At 36.8% G+C, this 24,705-nt stretch overlaps 1 protein-coding gene across 2 annotated transcripts in view; it reads left to right on the top strand.

Moving 5' to 3' along the window:
* ADK (adenosine kinase) overlaps nucleotides 1-24,705 on the top strand; it is a 267,965-nt gene that overhangs the window by 175,297 nt on the left and 67,963 nt on the right. For both annotated transcript variants that reach the window (XM_042817993.1, XM_042817994.1), the window contains exon 7: nucleotides 14,397-14,567. In XM_042817993.1, coding sequence (XP_042673927.1) covers nucleotides 14,397-14,567 — 171 coding nt within the window. The remainder of the gene's footprint in view (nucleotides 1-14,396; nucleotides 14,568-24,705) is intronic.

The following is a 24,705-nucleotide window of genomic DNA, read 5'->3' on the forward strand; positions in this document are numbered from 1 at the left end:
ACTGGAAGCAATCCTCTGTGTACTGGCAGTAGTAGAAGATATCGGCTCTGCATTGGGTTTATCCAAAGTACTTAATCAGTTGATCAAGCTAGAACACAAAAACTAACTTAAATCATCCTAAGTAAAGTCTTTCTTCTGGAGCAGTTTTGAGTCTTTCAGAGTCTAAATCAGCATTCCCATTTGCGTGCATGTAAGAAAATTAAATTCTAAACGTAAGTTCAGCAAGCATCAGAAAATAAGGAGGATCAGTTTAACTGCTAGCAGTGAATGGTGCAGATTTGCAAATGCTAAAAAAAAAAAAAAAAAAAATCTCTGCCAGGAAGAGATTATTCCCCTCTTCACAATAAATTTCTACATCCTGGTGACTAATTATGTTTTTAAAAAATTATCTTAAGTGTTGGTGATTTATAAGACCAATGGAGAACAGGTGTATGGGTAGGCACATTAATGAGCAAGTCTACCTTCTCAGGAGCCACTGTCCTACAATAAATACCTTTTCAACAAATGTGTCACTTGAAACCTTTTCAGAAAGTAAGTGCATGTGTACAAGGGCTATTTTCACTTGAGTGACAGATCAGAAGGAATACATCTTTAGCTTAACTGGTGGCCTTTCGGGTATGGAAACAATAAAAAAATGATCTGTTTATGGATCCTGGTTAAGCTATTGTTTAGGACAAGTAATGTTCTTTAAAACAGTGATTTCCAGTTATACTTTTTTCTTTTTTGCATAAGTTTCATGAAAAAAAATTTCTCTACCACAGAAAGATAGAGAATGAAAGAGGAGTAAAAGGCAGTTTGCACTTTAAATTAATATATCTGAAGTGAACAAAGCCATCCATTGTGTTGCTTTTGTGTGACTGTTGTTAGATATTAATTTGATAAGGACAGACTATGTTAAAATGGGAACTGAAAAAAATGTTGAGCCTTTTTTTCCTGACTGCTTTGTCATACATTATAATGTTTATTGTTGAGATTAAGTACTCTCTATTCAAGCAGTAACAAGTTTCGCAGTGGAACAAAACTAAGCAGCACTAACAAAATTCATTTTGAACAAAAAGAATGAACAGTAAGATATGAAAACTATTGATTATGTTGTCTGTAGTGACATACAAACAAAGTGATAACTGTTCACATCTGTAAAAATTGAAGAATGGCAATGTCAAATTGTGCAAAGATTAACATAAGAATCTGACGTCTTTGGTGAAAATTTATAATTACATTTGACATTTTGGTAGAGATTCGAATGAGGGTGGAATCTTGTCAAGTAATTTTTTTGTTGTTGTTCATGTCGTTACCAACTGCTTAACCCTTTGATTAGCAACAATTATTACAATGGATAAATTAGGCTACTTAAGATAGAAATATGTTTTCTTGTGATTTATAGGAATATTCAAACATCTGTTTTAGAAGGCAGCTTCTTACTGTTAATTCCGCTCTGAAGATGATGTTCTATGTAGCATCATATGGATATCACTCTCGAGGGAAAGTTTTGTGACAAGAACTGATCTGTGTCTCCTGCTCTCAAAAAAAAAATGTGAAAAGTATCAGAAAGTTGAAGAGATGTGAATTATTTATTCATGGCTTTTGAACTCTGGGTTGAAGGTACCACTGTTTCTTTCTCTTCTTGCTTTGTGGAAGTGTTTGGTACCACTGTGCCTAGTGCTTGCTTTCTTACTAGGTTGCTGACAGGGTCAAGCCATAAATGTTGATGAGGAGGAACTGCATGGAAAAGAATAAAAAGAAAATCCTTGCTTTCTGTAGTTAAATGTCCTGAAGTGAAAGGAAGCTCCAGGATTTCCTGTAAATGAGGGAACATAATGATAGAGATACATAAAAATATATCTAAAATTTGAGACAAGGCCTTTCCACATTAGCTTTGAGAAGTGCATATTGTATTTTATTTTGATGTGGACTGATAATATTTACTCTCTAAAATGAGGTTATTTATGATACAACTTAAAAATGCTCTAGTTTGGATGTTTAAAAAGTAGAAATATTGTTTATATAGCATAAGGAATGAATTTAAAGTTCCAGAGTTGAGGAGGTGATTTTGAAAGATCCCAACTTCCTTTTCTTATAAAAGTACTAAAACATGAGCTTACATGCTGATTTGAAAAGGAGTACTTTTTCATTTATCATTGTGTCCCATGCGTGAGTTAAAGATTCACTGATATTCTAATCTAGAATATCATGTTTATAGCATATAAGTTAGCATGCAAGTTAACACTGACTGTTAAATACATCGCAATTACTTTATTGTGTGTTTTTCTTATTCCCACTTATTTTTAAGGACAAAAATTGTGTGAGCTGAGATTCAAGGTAAGAAAGCAAAGAGCATTTTTCATAATTAATATTCTAGAAGCAAAGCTCATTCCTGTCCAAAGGAGTCTATCTTTGAGGCTGTAGGCATTATTAAGATCCCACTGGCTTCATAATTTGGAATTCTGGGAAGTCCTTTGTGGAGTCGAAGAGCCATGGGAGTACTTTATCTCCAAGCTGTTAATCTACTCAGAGAATCACAGAATTGTAGGGGCTGGAAGGGAACTCTGAAGATCACCTACTCCAGTCTCCCTATTAAAGCAGTTCCCCACAGCGGGTCACACATGTTGGCATCCAGATGGATCTTGAATCTCTCCAGAGAAGGAGACTCCATAACCCCTCTGGGCAGCCTGCTGCAGTGCTCTGTCACTCTGACAGTAGAGAAGTTCTTCCTTCTGTTAGTATGGAACTTCCTGTGTTCCAGTTTGTGTTGCCCCTTGTTCTATCACTGTATACACCACTGAAAAGAATCTGGCCCCATCAACTTTGCTTCTACACTTCAGATGTTTATACACCTTGATGAAATTCCCTCTCAGCCTTCTGTTGTCTGGGCTGAACGGTACCGGATCTCTTAGCCTTTCCTCACAAGGGAAGTGCTCCAGGCCCTTTATTGTCTCTGTGTCCATTTGTTGGACTCTATCTAGAAGCTGGACTCCAGATGTGGCCTCACTGGGGCAGAGAAGATGGGGGAGGGTCACCTCCCTTAGATATTCCAATATTTGACTCTCCACAATGAAAATTCTTTTTCTGTGTGAAATATCTTCAAATGTTGCAAAACTCACATTGGTGTTAGAAACTATTTGAATCAAGTAATTTCAAATACAATTTTTCAAGAATATGTTAACTCCTGTAAATCTCTTAATTTCTTCCCACACACTTCAATGTTTAAAGAGTGAGCAAACTGAATTAAAACAGACAAATTATTGTTAGGACTAACAAACAGAGGAGGCACTGGTTCAAGGGGTTATGCTGATATTCCAAAACCAAAATTGCCATGATGCCCTTGAATGCATCCTTGCTTCCATAAAATAACAGTTTTGGAAGCCTAAGTAAATTTTTAAAAATCATCAATTACCAGCAATTTTCTGAGTTGTTATTTGTTTTCTGGTGTGTGGTATTTAATCTGTGAATTGATTTGGAACTATAAATTCTAATTTATGTGACAGTTTATGAAATCCATTTGTCTGTCATATGTTATGTGGAAAATACTGCCCACATGTTTCTATGGTTGCAGGAAAAAAAAAAGATATAATACAGAGTATTTTTAAACTCAGCAGCATGTGTTCCTACTGTCAGAAGTTTGCAGTATGATGTCTGTATGTACATTTGTGATGTGTGTGTGTGATATGTACATCTTGTTCAGTGTTTGAAGAATTCTGTTTTTCCAGATGCATTTGTGTTTTCAGTTGAATATCTGTGACTTGTAACTGTTCCTATCAGAAGCTGTAGTATACAACCATTTAGTACCCAATTATGATGACTGAAAAGCTGCATGGATTTATTACATTTCTAAGGTGGCTATATTGGTATAGGCCACATGTATTCTTAGAGAGCAAACTGGTGTTTACTTACTGGGTTTCCGAGGTATCCTGGTCTCAAAATTATTTTATTTGAAAACTCGGAGATGTTTTGCATCAGGAAAGGTTGGTTCTCTGCCATCGTTTGACCACATAGCTTGATCTTTTACGGATCGAAAATTGTTTCTAGAACTATTATACAAATTAAATGGGAAAAAAAATCTTCAATACATTTCCTGTATTTGTAGTCTGATTTTCTGTGAAAGAGGCCAAAGAAAGTGACAAGAGCGCAGTCATTTTCAAGGAGAAAAGTAGAGAAAACACTCAAGAGAAAATGAAAACTTACTCAGAATATTCAAGTATCTTGAACAGTACTGTGAATTGAAGCCCCTACTGAAACACACTTCTCCCTCAATAACACAACATTACAAAAAAGTGCCTTAGCAGAAGAATTACCCCAGGTTATAAGGTCTGGGAGTAGAAGACTAGCCCTGCTCTCTGAGGCAGCAGTACCAGTCCCACTGGTTTCTGAGGTGTGAAACCATGTGTACTCATGGTTTCATCAGAAACAGAAATTCAACGTAGTTGTTATTTGGCTCTGAAAAGCTAAGAATTAGGGATATTCCTCCCACTTTGAAGAAAGTACTCATTCAGACACTAATAATTAATGCTAAGCACTTGCATAGTTCTTTATGTTCAAAGTGATCTGTAGACTATTATTACCCAAATTAAGTAAAAATACCTTTGTTTAGAGTTTAGCAACTGTCCACATTTCGTATTTCATAATAATTATTTGAATTAACCTAGTTCATGACCTTCATTTATTTGCGTGTTCAGAAACAAAGCCATGCGGCGGTGTTTGCATAATGAAAATTAAAAGCCCAAGCAATAACATTAATGTTCTTTTAAATAATTAATTTTAATGCGCGGAAGTGTGAGCAATAAATGTTTTATTATAAATCCTGATGTGGTAATTAATCCAAGTGATTAGGACCTAATTGTGTGTTCGTAGAAAATATTATATTTACAATCAAAGTAGGTTTTTTGGAATCCTGACGCTGAGGCGAGACATGAGAAAGGAGCGATAATTAAAAGGAAACTTTTATGCATTTATATTTAAAATTGCTGCGTCAGAAATTAAAGGAAGTGCATCCTTTATTATTTGAATAATTGTTTTTTCAGTTCTTAAGAACATTTTATTTTACTATATGCTTAATTTTTTGCCATATGATTGCTTATACATCTAATTAAATTCATCATAAAGGTACACAGGCTGTTAAAATCAGCTAGCAAATACCTTTGGGTGCCAAAGGGTATTAGTTTTATTAATTGTTTACACCTGCAGCCCTATTGTGCCATAAAACATATTATTTTCATGGAGAGTTAGTCTCCCTATAAGAGACAGTAGTTCTCTAGAGGTGGTGGTTGGGGTAGCCACATTGCACACAAAATGAATTCAGATCTGCCCCAGAGCATTAGAGCCATTCTGTGTTTTCACAGATAGAGTTCATGGAGTTTGGAACATCAGCTGTATTCTTTGTCATTGTTTTCCCCAGCAAAATTGTTTTATAACTGCATTATATACATCTGTGGTTCGGTATAGAGTTCTGCTTTGCCATTTGTGAGGCTGCTTTGTTTAAACAGACTCACTTAGCAGATGACATAGCCTTGCAGTAGTGCAGTAAGCTTCTGAAATCTTTTGTTACCTCTTGATCATTTCTTTTTTCCCTTCTTCCTCCCAACTGTGCAACAGTATCAGAGTAGTCTTTCTGATGATATGATCTTTATTAGTGAAATAATATGCTCTTTCTTTGGGGCTCTTGAAATATGTTCTAACGATAATGGTAATGACTTTGATTAATATTTAATCCCCATGCTGCTATGTTCTTATAATTTACAAGATCTCAAAGGTAGCTGGGGGGAGGGAAGAAAGGTTTCAGCCTAAGTGTTTCAGTATGAGAGTGCTTAGGGAAAAACACGCCTATGTTTTTTTTACATCTTGTATCTGTTTTCTAACCTGATTTTGGGTAAAACCTTTCATAGCACGGCCGTGTTGTTGACAGGGAAATTCATAAGGTATAGAAGTCATGCTGGCAATGGCTTATTTTTCATGGCATTTGACTCGTTGCTGTATTTGTTTATATTGCATAACAGTCGTCATTCCTCTGAATCATCTGGGAATGTGAATGCAGAGGGCACAGACACAGCAGTGTGTGCTGGTGTGGAGCGGGAAGTGGCTGAGGGGTTCTTTCCTGTTGGTGTTAGCAGGGGAGCTAGGATTTGTAAATACAGCAGAGCAAGCCCAAATGAGTTTCCCCCTCCACTCCAAGAGTCACAGTATTGGTGTGCAGTCTCACAGAACCAAAATGTCTCTTGCATATATGCAGAAATATTTTTATGGTTTTCAGAGCATGGAAAATTATGGACAAAATTCTGAGGGAAGCAGTAGTAATGCACCACGTTGGAATGTCCTCCACAAGACTTTTTGCATTTTAACAGGACCCTTAAATACCCAGTCAGCTGATAGCGATTCTCTGCTGCTACAGTCGTGTTTGGTCATTGCTTCAGTCTGACAGTTTTACCTGTTCTTATATAAACCATTGTGTTGCTATAAGCATGTTTAATTTAAAAGATATTTTTTCTCTTCCTGTTCAAGATTATTTGAATAAGAATATGTTTGTTTACAGGGCTCTCAAACTGAGGATTGAATGTCTAGAGAATTAGGAACTCTATGTATTTGTAGCTACGTAGATTCTCTCGATTTACTAATATACTGTAAATATTATGTACACAGCAAACTTGAATGAATTCAACATATGGTTAATGTTTACATAATTAATGAGATGCCAAATTATATTAATATGACAAGCCATACACATAAAAGCACATGATGCAGAGTTACCAGGAGCTGAAATTTGCCACACCTTTTCTTTACTTCCTGAAATGCCTGTTTGCCAGGATAGGGACTCTGATTCCAGAATTGTTCACTGAGTTGTGGAAATTGGGATTGAAAAATCAATTACTTTTTTTTTAACAAACGGCATAAATAATGTATCAATGTTAAGACTTGTTATTTTTTCGTTAAACAATAATTAGTATGTTTGATCCTAACTTTTAGTCTAAACAGAACATTACCATTTTGTTTATAGATGAATTAAGCATAGCTAGTCTTAATGCACAGTTCTTTTAGAAGGAGGAAAGGTGAAAGGAACAATTCCTTTCATTAGTCAACAGTTAACAAATATTTGGCAACATGGTGTTTTCTCAGTGAGGGTTCAATTGTTTTTCAATGAAGAAAAAGTGCAGCAAAGTGTTTTGAGAATACTGGGAGAAAAGAAGAAAAGTGGCTTATTCTTGATCATAGCTTGTTTGATTTGCAGCTTATATTTTATTGATGTTAATACCCTGTACTTTATAATACCTTTCAACGTAGAATTTCAATCATTTCAGTAATGTTAAGTAATTAAACCTCCCACCGGTTCTGCCAATGGAGGTGTATTTATCATTATACCTATTTTGTAAGAGGGTAAACAAAGACGAAAAAGGTTGAGTTACTGAAAAGAATAATCCAGACTCCTGTTTGTCAGACGATGTTTCATTAATGGCTCCCCCTAAAATATGCTAGAAATTAAGCATGTATAACAACACATGTCACTCCCTGAGCTTAATAAACTCACATAAAACTGTGCTGGAATGTGGAGAGAATATAGAGACTTTTTGCTTCCTCATGGAGAGGCAGACTTCAGGGAGCTGTATCTAACCATCATTTGAAGATGCTAATTCATCTTTCTAAAATGAGTTCAAGTAACTTCACGGTTTCCAGGGAAATGTCAGAATTTTTTATTTGGGACAACATTGTCCTACACCAAAGCTAGGTATATTACTGCTCTCTCATGCATGCATGTATCTACACCGTGATATTTAGGTTCTCATCCATGCGTTCTGCAAGTACTCTTCTCATGGTAAAGTCACACAATTATTTTATTCTAAGTTTGGCTTGGGAGAACTTTCTAGAGAATGATTTAACTGATAGTAATCAGAATGGAAAAATATTTCAAAATTGTTTGAAATTTAAAAGAAACTGCTGGTGTAAATGTAAGATAATTATTTTCTTTAATATGCAGTGCCAAATATTGGAGTTTTTCTGCTACTGTTGTAATCTAATAGCTAATAATATGGCTGCAAGCAGAGTTCACTTCAGCAACAAAGAAGCTGTTCAATTCTGAAAGCAATCCTCTCCTTCTGACACGTTGGCACCATCATAGAGGGAAATGTCACGGTCAATATAAGCACATTTACTGACAGTTGGGTTTTTTCCTATTTTACTGAAAACTGTTTGAAACTTGGCTTTTATCAAAAACAGAAACTTTGACCGCTCCAAATGATAAAACAATAGTTTACAGCTTAGTCATTTTCCAGTTATAAAGCAATATTTCAATGAAAATAAACAATGCATGCAGGAACAAGGCAAAACAATTACTCAGAGAAATTGTTGCATTCTTGCCATCCGAGCTTTCTGATTTCCAATAACCATCTCCAGTACAAACTAGACAAAAAGCAGTGGGTTTTGTTTCATTGAGTAACTACTTGCTGACCAAGATAAAATACAATGCGAAAATGTAATCAGTACCATGCAGGTACGTACTAAATTCCTAAGCAACCTATTACATGAAAAAGAGATACATAGATGAAAATAACTGCTATATATTCAACTAATTTACGGACTGAACATTACCCAGCTTATATGGAGGTTTTGTCCTTCTTAGAGGAAGTAAAAAATTACTTCCTCTTCCTAATTAAAGCACAAGCACCTTTATTAGGAAAATGTGTGGTGTTTGTTTGATTTGTGTGGGTGTTTTATTATTACTGGAGTTTCTGGAGTTTTTTATAATCAGGAATATTTTTGTATCTGTATCATTTGATACTGTTCCGTCATATCTCAGGAAGAAAAGGAATGATTTCAGGCAGTTGCATGTTTAAATGCTCAAAAATCAGAGCAAAGGAGTTAGTAAGCCAGCTGATTTGAGAGTGTTGTGGCCAGATACGGCAGTGTTAAAGATACAGTTTTATGTATTGTTCTCTACTCATTTAAACTCATGGAAATACTATGGATATGAATACTGTGAATATAAATACTATGAATACTATGAAGAGGTTTAGGTCTTTAGTTTCCTATTCTGAAGGAAGGGTCTCATTCTCCTGTCTCACCGTGGGTAAGACATGGACTGCACCCAATCTGGGCTCCATGCAGCTCAGAGCTCAGAAGGCATGAGTCTTTTGGTGTCCTCTGGTTGTAAGGGCACATGGAAACCTTGTGTAAGCCATTCTGTCTGGAGCAGTTACCCCAAGGTTCGTTCCCCATCCCAAGAACTGCCGTTTGTTTCATCTTCGCTCCTTCCATGCCCTGATGGTTCTGCTGGGTTGCAGCAGACAGAGCTGGTGGCAGAGCAGAGGAAAAATCTCTTACGTACAAGTGTGTGCCTTCAAGTTCTCCTTGTGTACAGAATATGTGAAACTTAGCCAGCTCCAAAGCTCTGACATGGTTGTGTCTTCAGTTTAGCAGACCACACTCTTGTGGCATGTGAGCAGTCTCACTGATTTTACTGGAAGTTAGCTTGAAGCTAGATGGCTTCTGCAGGGCTTTACTGAATCATGGTATTTATCAGGACTGTCACTGCAGAACTCTCAAAATATCACTGCCTGAAAAATTCTTCTCTTTAAATGGACGAGCGTGTGATGTCATCATAACTGCATTTTTATGTAAGTCCTTGTCATAAAATAATTTTGGATTAAATGATGTGTTCTTTTCATGTTGACAGAAAATAATTCACTCTTAATGGCAACAGACTGTTGTATATATATCTGAAAGTTAAATATTTTGATTCACACTTAGGATTTATTAATTTTACATTGTTACCAAATGGTATTTCAAAGTACCAGATCAGAATACCATGGTTCAAAGTCTAGTCACTCATAAAGTCATTTTATTGTAAACTGCTCTGAAAATGGGGATGGCAAGGAGACAGATAGAACTACAAAGAACAGAGGGCAAATGGAAGCATTTTAGTGTGTGGTAGGTTTGAGAGCAATCTCATTTTTTATTGTCTCTATTTGAACTTTTGCAAATGTTGTTTCTGTGGTGTTAATAATAAATCCAGAAATGCAAAGCTGTTTGTTATCATCTCAGTCTGGATTTGTCTAAACGTAAAGAAACTTAAAGAAATAAAAAAAGAATTGATCCTCAGTGTGCAAATATTACGTGTACCTAATCCAGATGAATGCAGTGCAAGTGTGTTTTTTTTTCATGTGAACAAATGATGGCAAGAGTGCTCTGTTTGGACAGAACGTATTATTCAGAAATACTTTCACCAGAGCCAGAGTAGTACTGGCTTCATGAATACTTCAACACTCTGATTCTGTGCTGCCAATACTTCTGACACCCTTCAGTTCCTGCACTCATGCCTGCTATTGCTAGTGCTACATGAGCACAGTGTAGGTCTGAAGAAACAGGTTTGCGTGTGATAAAAATGAGAGAGACGCAAGGATGTTGCCTGCGTGTAAACTCACCAAATTCTTTAAACAATTCTATTAACTGGAAAAAACCCACTTGATCGTAAAGAACTGTCCCATACTCAAAGTATCTGGGGTATTTTAAAAGGTGCATCAAAGAATTGCAGAATATTGCAAAAGCGTGATAATTGCATATTCTCTCTTGACTGTCTTCTGCTGTCATGCACATCTTAATGCTGCATTTTAAAATCTTTTAAGTTATAAACAAGCTATTCTATCTCCCATGGCCACGTGTCTGCAGCTCACAGATGTGTTTTTCTTATTTTTTCCTTTTTGCTTCTCACAAAGAAAACATTTTTCTCCACCAAAGAACTGTATTTAAACAGAAGTTCTGCTTACAGTGGGGGACAAAAAGTATATTTGTGTTTTGTGTTTGTATAGATACAGACAAGCATATAAATAATTCAGTATATCACCTTATTTTCCTGCTATCTATATTAGTTCAGCTTTGCTTTCTTACTTGTGGTACTGTGGTACCTTCCTCCTAGCACAGAAAAAAGGTTGGTTGCATTTTGAGAATCAGAAAATAGTGGCACATCATGAACCAGCAGCATCTGGTGTACTCAGCCTCAATCAGCACTTGTGAAAGGAACACGGTGCTGCAAGTATATCTTTAATGTTTAATAGGTCTTTGTAGTACAATATTGCTCCCTTTTACTTTCTTTTGATTGCGCTAATTATTGTATGTCTTTGTATGTACTGCATTCTTTTGCAAACATAAATCCATGCACGAGGATTTCATTTCTACCATGGATCTAACTGAGAATTTCATAGCTACCATGACTATTGGAATTTCTGTATGTTAACCATGTGACTCATCTTTTGCTTGCAAACATTTTTGTCGTAACTGTTTCAAAACAGTTTTTGAGGTAAAAAGATTCCCAAAATCTCAGAATACTCTCAGAAGTAGATTGTATAAATGGATACAGTGTGGTTTTTGAGCATCCTCTTAATCTACTTGTCAGTGGGAATAGAACTTCTGACTAGTGCAATACTAAGTCATCTACTGTAGTGGTCTTTATCATGTATTTTGGGAGACTTGGAACTACCAGTAAAGAATCCATAAATGTTACTGCGAGATGAGAGCACATGTACTGCCCAACATTTTATCCCAAGGAAATCTCCAAATTGATTCTGCTACTGGAAAAACAAAACAGAACTGCACTAACACCAAAAATAAACAACAAAAGAGGAGCTTAAGAAATTAAGCAAAGATATAAATCACTATTGGTTCCCAGCCAATATTCCTCCACCTTATAAACTGTCCTTATTTGACATTTGAAAACTTCACCATTCTGTCTCAGAAACAATACCTAGACACAGTTACTTTCGCACCTGAAGCTGATGCTGGCTAGCACTTAATTGCTAGAGTAGGTGGGAGCAGCTGACTGACATGCTCCTTTAGATGCCTCTCACTGGCAAAAAGCAGTGGCAGCTGCAAGAGTATGAGGGCTGTGCTACTAAAAATTATATGAAGTGATTTTTCTTTGTTTCTTTGTGAATCTCAGATAAGAAACTGTTTATTTTGGAGGAGTTCTTTCCTGCTCAAAACTGCAGCATGCTGCACAACTGTTGTGTGGCTGATCTTGCTGAGGTCCAGTGACAGTAGTGGCCATAGCTGCAATTGGCATTCCCCTGAAAATAATCATGCTCCATTTAAATATTTATAGGTGATGAGAGGAGTATCTAATTAGCTTTTTTAAAACCCAGATCAGTTCAGATTTTATACATTTCCTTCCTACTTCATGAATTCCACCTTGTGAATTATTCTGCAACAGTTTATTTTCTTTTATTGCTGCAACTTTTACTTGTCATATTTGGCAAAGTTATAACAAGAGTTCTCACACATAATTCTTAATTTCTACATATTTTAATATTGGATAATACTTAAAAATATAAAAGAAAAATCTCTTGGAAGAATGAAATTAAATGGCAGAATTGAGCTATAGGAAACTCAGAAGACCAACCTGTAGCTTTTAAAGAGTTCTATCACTTAGCTTTGCTGGGTCTGAAAAGCAAGCTCTACTATCAGCATTTCAGTACTTTTATGTTGCCTTTCCAAAGGAAAAAGGAGTTGGATGCAGGCCTCAGTTATATCTCATGGGGATAGTGTTCTGTACCTTAAATTACAATCAGATGTATTTTAGTTCAGACGCAGTTTTCATCTGAAAATTGGTAAGAAGCCTAATTATTTGACCAGGTTACTATTTACACAGACCACTGTATAGCAGTCTGTGTTTTATCCACAGCTGGCAACATGTGAACCTTGAAAGGTTTTGTTTTGTGTTTGGAACAGTTTTTAAAAAATCTGACTCTGTTCATTAAATGAAAAAATAAAAGATGGTAGAGATTGCTATGGAGACAAGATGTTATATAAACTGTTCATTTTAACTCTTCAGAATATAAAAATAGCAAAGAAGCTTGGATGTTCACAGGCTTCCAGTCTGTAAGTACTGAGTAATTCCACAAGAAGCAAAGCATTCTTATGCCCTTTGGACTTCTGTTGTCGTGTAGCGAGTCATGTCCACATTTTGAAAGCAGTCATGCATTTCCTAGACTGGAGAGCATGGAGCAGGAAAAAAGAAATAGAAGACTTTCTAAGTAGTCTTTAATCTGTAGACTTCTCATTATGTTATTCTTCCAGCAAGTACTAAGATGATCTGTTAGTTGAAGCACACAGGAAAAAAACATGTATATTCTGTAATTCAAATATAGAATAATATGTATAAAAAATGGAAAATAAGATTGTTTCACTGTTGAACCTTTTAGCATTTTACAGTGACAGTGTTACAGATAGAACTGAGATAGGGTTTATTTATCTGACAACCTCCTCCACCCAGTGTTGTTTTTTTTTTCCTGTGCTTCAGACATTATCTCTGGCCTTGAAAACTGCTATTATTCACTGAACTTTGAAAACAGTTCACAGAATCACAGAACCATAGGAGTTGGAAGGGACCTCTGGAGATCTAGTCCAACCCTCCTGCTAGAGCAGGTTCGCTACCATAGGTTACAAGTAGGTTAGAGGATGGTTTCCTTCCATGTGAAACCAAGTTATTTCCAGATATCAAGTTACATTGAGTATAATATTCCCACCTTCTTCTCTTAGTATAAATACTGCAGGCAGATGGATGTGAAAGCTGTCTAATCACAAAAAATAATGAATTTAGCTAGTGTCTACAGCACGTAGTGTTTAGAATGGAAACTAATGGTAGGGCAAAGGAATTAGAACACCACAGGCTTCAAATATTACTATTAAAGAATGAAGGTCAGTACTTTTACAGAAAATGATAAACTACACTGTGCCATTTTTAAGAGACTGAGCATAGTATTGTAGCTGAATGTCCCACTGAGACTGTGGAGTCCACCTCAGTGTGGACTGGGGGTAGAAGCTGCAGGTCGGCGCAGTGCTGAGAGCATCCTGGCTTCCCTTCCTGCAGAAGCATGGATCCGTTTATGGAGGTTGTAGACAAACGAAAAATACGAGGCAGAAACGTGAAAGTCCATAGATTTCTCCTGTAGAACAATCATACTCAGAGTATTTACTAAAAACAAGGTAGTAGTCTTTCAGGCAAAGGATTTAATTGCTCTCTTAGCTGTGCATAAGCCATCTTGTTGGACTCTGGAATTAAGCGGTGCAGTCTGATTGACTCTTGTTCCAAAGAGGGCCATTTAAAATTATAATATTGTACCATTTAAAATACAAATTCTAGTCTTGACTGCCATGGGAAATTGTACTACATAGAAGGCAGAGGTAGTGGTGGGTTATGTTTAACTTGGGAATGTTTTTCTTTCTTAGCATATGCAGCTTCTTCGTGACCTCCCTAATACATTAATGTAAAGGCAATATTTTTATCCATAGTTGTGTGGTTTTATTTATAGGCTGTGTGTGGCAGAAAGGTAGGATTGTGGTGGCATTCTAGAAACAGCATACTTACTTTGCTTCCTAATTTGAAGTAAATAAAAATCTTTGTTTTGTTTGGATGTTTGCAGGGATTCTTCCTGACAGTGTCACCAGAAGCAGTATTAAAAGTTGCTACTCAGGCTTCTGCAAACAACAAGATCTTCAGCTTGAATCTTTCTGCACCATTTATTAGCCAGTTCTACAAAGAGCCTATGATGAAAGTCATGCCTTATGTGGACGTCCTTTTTGGAAATGAGACGGTGAGTCTTACAAAGATATTTGTCTCTTGCACATACCTGTTTGTGTCTATCAGCCCGCTTTCCAGTCCTCCATCATACAGAAAGACAGTGACCATCTTAGATAACACTGGAGAATTAAATCCATAATCACAGGATTGTGAAATGTCAGTTGATGCCAAATATGTAATTTGACCTGTCAGATTTGCAACTTGCTTGTTTTAGTCTGGAGACATGTGAGGAAATTACTCCAGATTAAAAAAGGAAATCTCCATTGTATTAGCTGCTTCCTAATAAATGCCCATATACATGACGCACCAGCCCTGCAGTTACATTTCTGTGGGGAAAAAGCATATGAAGGGCCATCGTGGAAGTGCTGCTACTCATTTTCGTACTCATATGCCTTTTCTTGATAACATTTCTGTGTTGAAGTAGACCCTTTGGAGAGAAGTTGTAAGAGAAAGCTAAAAACCAGTCAGTTGGTTTAGAAGTCTTTCACCAATTTTTGTCATGAATAGACTGGTCATTTGTCAAGGAAGGATTATTTTCACTATACAGCATTGGAGAAACATCTTGCACGAAGTCTTGCCTGAAAGTCCATGGTAATAGGCAAACTGAATTCCAGTTTTACTCATTGTAGTGATATCATTTTAATTTTTTTTCTGTTTCAGAAAGTGCTCTTAAATATTAGTTTTCTTGGCACAACATGGTTTAATAGATAAATGTATCTTGGAAAGTGTGGCATACCTAATTGAAGTGTTGGCTTGTCAAAGATAACTATGTTCATACTGGAAAATTATGGAGAAGTGACTTATTCCTGTCAGTGATTATTCCTGGATGTGACTCAGGGAGTTACAACAAAACAAATCAATTTTTCTACTATTGCTGTCTACAGATCAGGGCCTAACACACAGATACAATACTTGAAGAAGTATTTTTAAAATGAAGGAAATTGTAATGTTTTTAAAGTAGGATGGGAAATCTTTCTTAACCTGTAGCTAGCAAAGCAAGCAGTATTTTCTTGATAATTTGCTGTTTTTGCCAATTTTTGCTTTATTCTGTTGTGTTGGGTTTTTTTTTGCAATACAATCCTCACAAGCACGATACTGAGCGTTCTCATTTAATAACAGTATATTATAAATTAAAAAAAAATCAGATTTCACAAATTAGGTAGACCAAGTTTAATTAATACTTGGGTGCAAAGCTTCAGAGAAGCTTCTGGGACTAAATATGTCTGATCTTCTATATAAATATTTCCTCATTAAATTCGTATCACAGGAGTTCATAAGGTGCTGTTTTTCAGAAGATAAAATGTTGATCGGTACTATTTGTATATTTGCATACTTAATAAGCAATAGCCCACTATGGCAACATTCCAATTTTGGAAATTATATTCAGACTACCTTAATTTCCCCTGCCATTTCAGTTAGTTGTGGTATTTTTCACCTGCTGTCGTAAAATATCATGTAGCACTGTTGTGTGTATTAAAGCATTGAATATTCCCTACATTTTCTGAAGCATCTTAGTGTCTTTCAGGTAAAAGATACTGTTTAAACTAAAATGATCGTCTTTAGACTTGTATGTAAATACTTCAGAGTATAGGTCATTTATGTTCCTTTTTGCATGCCATGTACTTGAACTTTGTAACCAGTTGAAAATCCTGGTCATCTTTTAGTCTCTGCTTTCGACTACGTAAACTGGTCGTTGCTGCTTTTGAGTTGTTGAAATTATATTCACAGTGATTTATTCTCTTGTCTTTCTGTATAACTTGAAACCACACCCTTGGCATGGTATACATCCGGTTTATAATAGCTGCTGTATTTTGTAATTGTCATTCTTTCTACTCTTTGCATATGGTTTGTGGTAAAACTTCAGTTTTGGGTTGCAAAACTGAAGAAAAGCTTACTTTGACATGTTCTGCCTTCTGGTAGCTTCCTTCTTTGTTTATTGTTTCTATATTCATTTCGTTTGCAAGTACATTCAGAACTTTTTTGTCTTTATGCCTGCCTTGATGGGCAGAGAACATCTTCAGCTAACCAACACCAAGATTTTGCTCATTCACTATGATTTCCTTTTGCATTTTGCAAAGTTTTCTATCAGTTATGCTAGTTTAGTTAAGTACTAGAAGCACATAAGTTAACATACAAGTAAGGCACCCGAAGTGGTGTGGTTGTTATTTTATTAGTACAACAATAGCCTCAGACACAATTTTTATTCCTCTCTGTGTTTATCTTCACGCTACATTATAGACCAATGCAATTTGATTGTTAAGCACTGAGCTGTTTATTTTTTTTTTAGGCCAATAGAAAAAACATCCAAGAACAGCAAGATTCCAAATTGCTGCTGTTCCTAAACTAAAAACAATTGGCAAAGTGATTTTAAATTATATCTTCTACTTGAAAATTTACATCTGAATGGAGATTGGTTATTTCAAGTTTCAGCCAGATGGCAATTAAAACGGGCAAGTTATAAACCTCTTGGAATAAATGTTCTAGTTTACAATGTGAATGCCAGCATACCCTTATCTGCAGTCGAGACAGTGAGCGCGGTGGTAGGAACTCAGCACATTTATCGGTTCCAGCACTAGCTCAATGACCACTGGTGTTTTGATCACTGTTTTAGATCCCTTTTATAGCTAGCCAAACATCTTGCCTTGGATTTTTGATATTATTAACTGTACTTCATGTAACAAATTTAGTACAGAACATTCTGAATAGGAATAATTACATGTTCATTGCTGCTAACCAATTAAGGCCATTCTGCAGTTGTAGTCTAGCAATACATGACTGGAGAACTTGATTATTGTCATTGCTTTTAATTTTTATTAAATTAAGTTTTTTTTTAAATAGTGTCATTTTGCAAATGATTCTTAGCAATAATACCTTCCAAGCTACCATAATCACTGGATAATTAACCTGCGAGGATTAAGCACACTCTACTTTGCCTCAGGATGCTTAAATCTCAAATAAGGTCAATTATCTCCTGATGGTAACTGCTTTGTCACAAGTTGCTACTTAATTCCTCTGTAGAGGCTCACCTTGCAATACATATTTTACAATTGAAAGTAACTTTCAGCAGCAGAATGTTCCAAGGAGTGAAAGCTTTTAATACTACATCCTCACACAAAGTTGTGCAACATTTTCTACACAGCAATTGCCAGTTAAGGAGCCAGAATTTGCATGTATTTCTTTCCTAGACCTCTTTTCCAGTTAGGGCCAAAATTTGCTGTCTCTGAGGCACTTGCAACAGGGATCAGCCCAGGAAGCCCCGCTGCTGTCCTACCGTATTTGCATCTGAGAGCCCAAAGAAGTGATGGAACTGGAAGGTGAACTCCAACTTCTAGTCTCCCTCAAAGATAAGAGTGGCATCTCCTCAGGGAATGAACTGCTCCTATGGGGAAAGGTCTGTTTTGAAACATGCAGGTGGGTCACAGTATCTTTGCTGTGGAGGTCTTCAAAATTCAAGGGACTCTACAAAGCTTTCATATGATTTATCCCTGCATGTGGCAGTCATTTGTGACTCAGAGAAGAGTGTTTATTAAGGTATTGATGTGGTAAAGATCTTCTGGGATCTCTTCCTTTGCGTAGGCAGGACATCACTGAGAAATTTTTAAATTTAGAAACTTCAGAATTATAGACATACTGAGCTCCTCATCTATTTGATTCACAATAAAAACCATAATCAATCAATATAGCTTGCACTATATAGTGTGCAGCGATCAATAAAAGATAAGGAGGGTGTGTAGAATAAAAATAATGGATTTTTTTTAAAGCAGTGGTATAATAAAGAATAGTAATAGAACAAATCTTGGAAATAAGATCTTCCTCTCTGATGTATAAAACTGCTGCTTCTAAACACACACTGAACAAATCAATTTCAACACTGTAAACTGAAGTTCTGCAGAGACAGATGCTTCTGCTACGTTTTTCAGGAAATCAATGCTGGTGCAACAGCTGAAAAGATGCTGAAGTTGGGTGCAAGACTTTATACTTGGACAAACAATGACAATAGCTTTAGTAATGGTTCTGGAGTTATGAATCCTGTGCTTTAAGAAGGTGTGTTGCCTTTGTATACAGTAAGATATGAAACAGGTCTTGTCATCATTTTGTCTTACAATTATAGTGAAATTGTAGGTTGTTTTTTTTTTTTGTCTCAATTTAAAATGCTTTCAAATGATGTATCAAATACTAACGTAAACATTCCCACAATACATGTCGTTTAAATACAGTCTTTATGAACCTTTATGAGCCTTTATAAAGACACATCTCCTTAATGACATGGAATCTTTCTGATGGCTGATAAAAGTCATTAAAACTGATAAATTTCCTTGAAGTTTTAAACTGGTAGCAATTATTAATGTTCTCATGATTTTGATCTTGCAATCAGTATGTAGTTTTGTGCTTATCTTATCTGTAGGAGTCAATGCAATTTTCTAGCATAAAATGGTCTTCAGTGCAATAGGGTTTATATCAAAATGACAGCTTCCAAGCAAATTTGTCTGTTCCTTTCCTGTAGCTTATAACATGTTTGCAAACACCTTTCACTGCACATACTTTGGTATATAGCATTAAGATATGACACTTGGACAAACCTCACTCCTGCATATAAACTTGGGTAGATTATCACCTAGGACCAAATTGGCTTAGGAATCTGCCCACAGCTTACAAGAATGGGATTTAATAGCCTTTGTAAGGTGAACAAGCCACCTGGTGATTTTCTGTAAAGTGATGTATGTTCATAATGGTGTAATGGATCTGAATTTACACCAGTCTAATTGCTTCTGTTCATACACCTCGCAGATCATTTCCCACCCTTACTGCATGCCTTTTCACACTGGTGAATTGTCTGTTTCCAACAAAATGATTAAGAAGTAAGAGACGGGAGAAAATCAGGTGTCAGGTATAATTTGATGTGTGGAGGAAGTTTGACTTTTGATGAATGAGGAAAGGGAGGCAAACATTTCAATCTGTTCTTCCATATCAAGAAGAATAGGGATATAGCAAATGATGGCTGGTCATGCCATGAATCTAACAAAGTTGTTTTTGTAATTAATTTCACGTAAGCATTCAAAATCACTTCTGAATATTTGAAATTATTAGTAGAAGACAAACACTGAATTGTGTTTGGATTGAAGCAAAGTGTCTCAAGGAGGCTCATTTTATTGCACAGTTCACTTACTTGCAAGTAAAGAGCTTTAAGATACCTTAATTCTTTCTCTTTGACTTACAGGAACTCGTGGATATTGAAGGATTATTTTTTGTAGTTGTTTGTAAGATAACCTCCTTATGAATTCCACCTTTACATTCATTTTCTAAATCTTTTTTCCTTCTGATTTAAATTTTGAGAAATATTGTCTTAAATGAATTAAGTTGGGTGTCAGTGTTTTACATTCCAATTTATATGCCAGTATTTTTCATTTTCCAAAGGTTTTCAGAAACCTTCCCCACTGGTGAGGGTGATTATCTTCATTTTGTAGTCTGAGTGTGAAAGTGAGGCTTGCATGTTCCCTTACAGGGAGTTTGCAGTTACTTTGAAAACCACAGCCAGGTATTCTGACCCAGTTTATTAAATACACATGGGGAAAAAAATTGTAAGGAGACAGCTCATCTTCTCTTCTGTTTCAGCAGATAGAGGTTTTTAAGGTCAACTGCTGCTTGTGTTTGCTTTTCTAACTGCTGTAAACAGATGGCAATTTCTTTTTATAAATCTTATATTTAAGACTGCTGCAAAGGCTTTGGAAGGAGACTGGGAATTAACAATTATAATTTTGAGTGGAGAAAAAATAAATGTTATTTTTCTTTGGTGTCTTTGTAGAATCTTGACACCTATTTCCTGGTGTAGATAATGCATTTCCAACTATAGGAAAGCTGTGGCATTTTAATATTGCTGCTTAATTCACAAAATTAACTTTCTCAGTATTGGAATATCTAATAAATTGTGGCCAAGTGAAAAATGAGAGGGTCTGTAGCACAGGGGAGGTTGATAATGTCAGTGGCATGTCATAAAGATGTGCTGTGGGACGGTTGCTGAAATAGCCTTTGGCTATTTCAGCTGCAGACACTGAATCTGCTTCTTCCTCACTCTTCTCTCCCCATCTACCTTGTGAACTGCAGTGGCTCTCTGAGATGAAGTGCTTTTAAATCATTTCCCAACCTTGTAGCTGTCATTGATAAAAGCCCTGTTACTTGAAATGATATGAATCACTGTAGAGTTAATCATACCTTATACAACAACATATTTTGTTGTGATTCATTCTGTTTCAATTAATCATATTTATCTACATTGTCTCAGCTGCTGCACTGGAATTCATGAGTAATAACCAAGTAATTATTTTAGTATATTTTACCTAGTACGTTGTGAATGAAATGAAATTTGAGAGCCAAGTACTTAAATTGATATTTAGTGCTGCATTCAGTTAATGTCTAGCTATTTAAGTAATTTAGGGATCCTATCTCAAAATGGCTTTTTTCTTTTTATGGAAGACAACTAGGTATTTAGAAAAGAAACATACACTTTACCAACAGGCTTCCCATCTTCAAGCCAGAAATATTTTCTAGTAGTCTCCTGGAATGCTTAGGGATATTTATCCTTTCTTATGCTACGCAGCACTGAGACACTTTTAAGATTACGAATACTGTACAGAATGCAGCTCAAGATCGAACATGTCCCACGAGAAGGCAGATTTCACTGTATTTCAGCAGCCTGTGTTTTACTGACGATGATTGATAACCCTTTTCACTTTGTAGCACTTCCCAGAGTGTCTCATAGCACTTCATAAACACTAAAGCTCAGAATAAACCAAGAAGGTGGGTGTGTAGTCTTGTCTCTGTTTTACAGGTGGACAGTTGAGAGGTTACTTGCCCAAGGTCATACAGCAAGTCAATAGCAGAGCCAAGAACAAGCAAAATTGAGTTCTAACTTTTTTTCTTCTGATAGAGTCCTGAAATGTTGTGAGCTGCTGAATAGTCTAGGACAAAACTCACCTGTCTGGAGGAAAAGGCCTGCAGAGTTTGGCTTTCAATTTTTAGCAAGCAAATAACATACATCTTTGAAAGCATTTTAAAGGTGAAATGCATGATTTTCAATAACAAAAATGTGAGTGCAAAGAGCAAATACGCTGCAGAAAAGCTGCAGAAATAAGGATAGGAAAAAAGTTAGCAATATAATTTGTAAAAAGTAGAATGGAGGCAGAAACTTCAATAAAAACTTGTTTAAATCAGCATAAGTTCAGAACAGTTCAGTTTCACAGGGTTATTTGCAGATAATAAGGGTAAAATATTTTGGACTTTGTTAAGAAAAGTATTTAGATCAATTTTTTTGATACAAAATGTTGGATTTCCTTTTCCAATCTATTTGAAGTCTGTTGTGCAACCAAACATCTCGTTCTGCATCCAAACATCTCAAACCCATTTTGGGGCAGGTGTTGCCAATCTATGATTCAGAACTCTGTCAGATCATGCTAAAACCTCTTACATGGTCAGAGTCATTGAAATGTCTTGGGAATTCTCTCCAATACTGTCCCTACTTGGGTTTTAGGCCCATATTTCAGGTGCCATTCCATGATATGCTTGATCCCACCTGGATTTAAGTAGATGCAGAAAGGGCTGATCTTTCTCAGTCGCCTTTATTCTCTCTCCCATAACACAATCACCAAATCTGACTAAATGGTAGGGCAATATCTGGTAGTGCAGAGGACTTTGAAGGGGAGAGCTTGATAATTGCTGTTTCAGTCTGTACTGCTAGGACCTTCCAAGTAAGACAGCAAAGAAACACAGGGACATTGTAGAACAAAGATTTTATTTCTGCTCTATAGTATTTACATCAATATCCTTTTTAACTCTGACTTATATTATATATGCTGCCACTCAGAATGTTTTATCTACATGTGTTTCGCTGAGTCTCAGTGTATATGGTTAAGTTCAGGTACAGCTATAAAGTTCTTGGACAAAGGTCATTACATAAAAGAACTTGTATTTGCCTAAGGATTATGTATTGATGCTTTTTGTGTTTAAAATTTGAGTCTGAAAGAAGAGTGCATGAAAGAGAAGAAAAGGAAAGGATAGTCAAGGAGACAGCTGTGATGGTGTATCCTTCTTTGTTCAAAAGCGTGTGATCACATATCACAGAGAGGTCTGTAGGCTGCTCTAAATGCAGTCTTGCTTTTAAATTATCATTTAAGGAAGAGTACTTCAGCTGGAAGCTGACTCGGTGCCTAATCCTAGTGGTATGACAAGCACAAGAACCAGGTATGATCTCTAAGTACACAGAATCACTGAATGGCTTAGGTAGGAAGGGTCTTTAAAGATCATCTATTTCTAACTCTCCTGCCATGGACATGTTTGCCACCCACTACATCAGGCCGCCCAGCGCCCCATCCAACCTGGTCTTGAAAATCCCCAGGGATGGGACACCCACAGCTTCCCTGGACAGCCCTTTCCAGTACCTCACTATTCTCTGAGTAAAGAATTTCCCCCTAACATCTAACCTAAGTCTTCCCTCTTTAGTTTAAAGCCATTTCCCTTTGCCCTGTCATGATCAGATAATGTAAGAAGTCAGTCTCCCTCCTGTTTATAAGCTCCCTTCAAGTACTGGAAGGCTGCAATGAGGTTTCTCTGGAGCCTTCTCTACTCCCAGCTAAACAACCCTCAACCTTTCTTCCTTCACTGCAGAGGTGCTCCAGCCCTCTGAGCATCTTTGTGGCCCTCTTCTGGATCCACTCCAACAGTTCTGCATCCCTCCTGTACTGAAGGCCCCAGACATGGATGCAGTACAGCAGATGGAGAGTGCCCTCAAATCTACATCTCTCCAATTTAGCAGTAAAGATATGATGTGGGACCATGTGGAAGGTCTTGCACAAGTCCAGGTAAGTGACATCATTTGCCCTTCCTTTGTACACCAGTGCCATCATCATTGAAAGCTACCACATGGTCAGGCAAGATCTGCCCTTGGTGAAACCATGCTGCCTGTCTTGGATCACCTTGTATGTGCCTTAACATAACTTCCAGTAGGATCTTCCCAAGCACAGAGGTGAGTCTCACCCGCCTGTAGTTCCTTTCTTCCTTTCTCCAGTCACCGGGGACTTCATCTGACACCCATGACTTTTCAAATGTGATGGACAGTGGCTTGGCAACCATATCAGCCAATTCCTTCAGAAAACTGGATTGCATGCCATCAGCCCTGTAGGCTTGTAAACATTCACCCTTATGAAGTGGTCTTAGATTTGCTCTGCTCTTAAACTGGGAGAGATTTTGCTGATCCAACCTCTGCCTAGCAGTTCAAGGACATGAGAGGCATGGGAAGCCTGGCTGCCAGTGAAGACTGAGGCAAAGAACTTGTTGAGTACCTCAGCCTTCTTCATGTCAGTTGAAGTCATGTCTGTTCTCATTTATCAGAGGGGATGCACTCTCTTTTGTCTGTCTCTTCTGACCAGTAAACCTGCTGAATCTCTTCTTGTTACTTTTCACATCCCTCACCAAGTTTACTTCCATGTGTGCCTTGGCTTTCCCACTCCCTTCTCTGCATGGCTGGACAGCATCCCTGTTTTCCTTCCAGGCTACATGTCCCTGCTTCCACTGCCTGTACATTTCCTTCTTTTCCCTCAGTTTGACCAGCATGTCCTAACTCAGCCATGCAGATTTGTTACACTGGAAGATGGAGAGCTCTTGTGCCGTCAGAAAGGTATCCGTACAGGTCTTCCAGCTCTATTCTATTCTTGTGCTTCTAAGGAAAGTTTCCCATGGGACCTTATTCAGCAATTCTGAAACGACCAGAAGTTCACACTTCTGAAGCTCAGGGTCCTGATTCTACTCTTAGCCAGATCCATGTTCCTCAAGGTCACAAACTCAATCAGGGCATGGTTCCTTCGTTCTAAAAATCTCCTTTTGCTGTTCACATCCCCAAAAGATTGAAAAGCGGCAGCACTTTTGGTCTAAAGTCTTCCACGGGTGTTTTTTACTGTATGTACTATTCCTTCAGACAGCTTGAAACTCATTTCCTTTTTAAATAATTTTAATTTTTATGATAAAGCATCTTAAATTTAATGTTGCAGTTTATGTGTTCAAGCTCACTGCCAGATTACTCTTCTGTCAGGAATGTCCTGCATCACAGAAAACTCCAACATCGTATCTAGAATTTAAGCTGCAAAAATACAATGCAGTACAAT

Source organism: Centrocercus urophasianus, unplaced genomic scaffold, assembly GCF_019232065.1.
Source record: "Centrocercus urophasianus isolate 14NV4802_14NV808 unplaced genomic scaffold, USGS_Curo_1.0 seq_17, whole genome shotgun sequence".
NCBI lineage: Eukaryota > Metazoa > Chordata > Aves > Galliformes > Phasianidae > Centrocercus > Centrocercus urophasianus.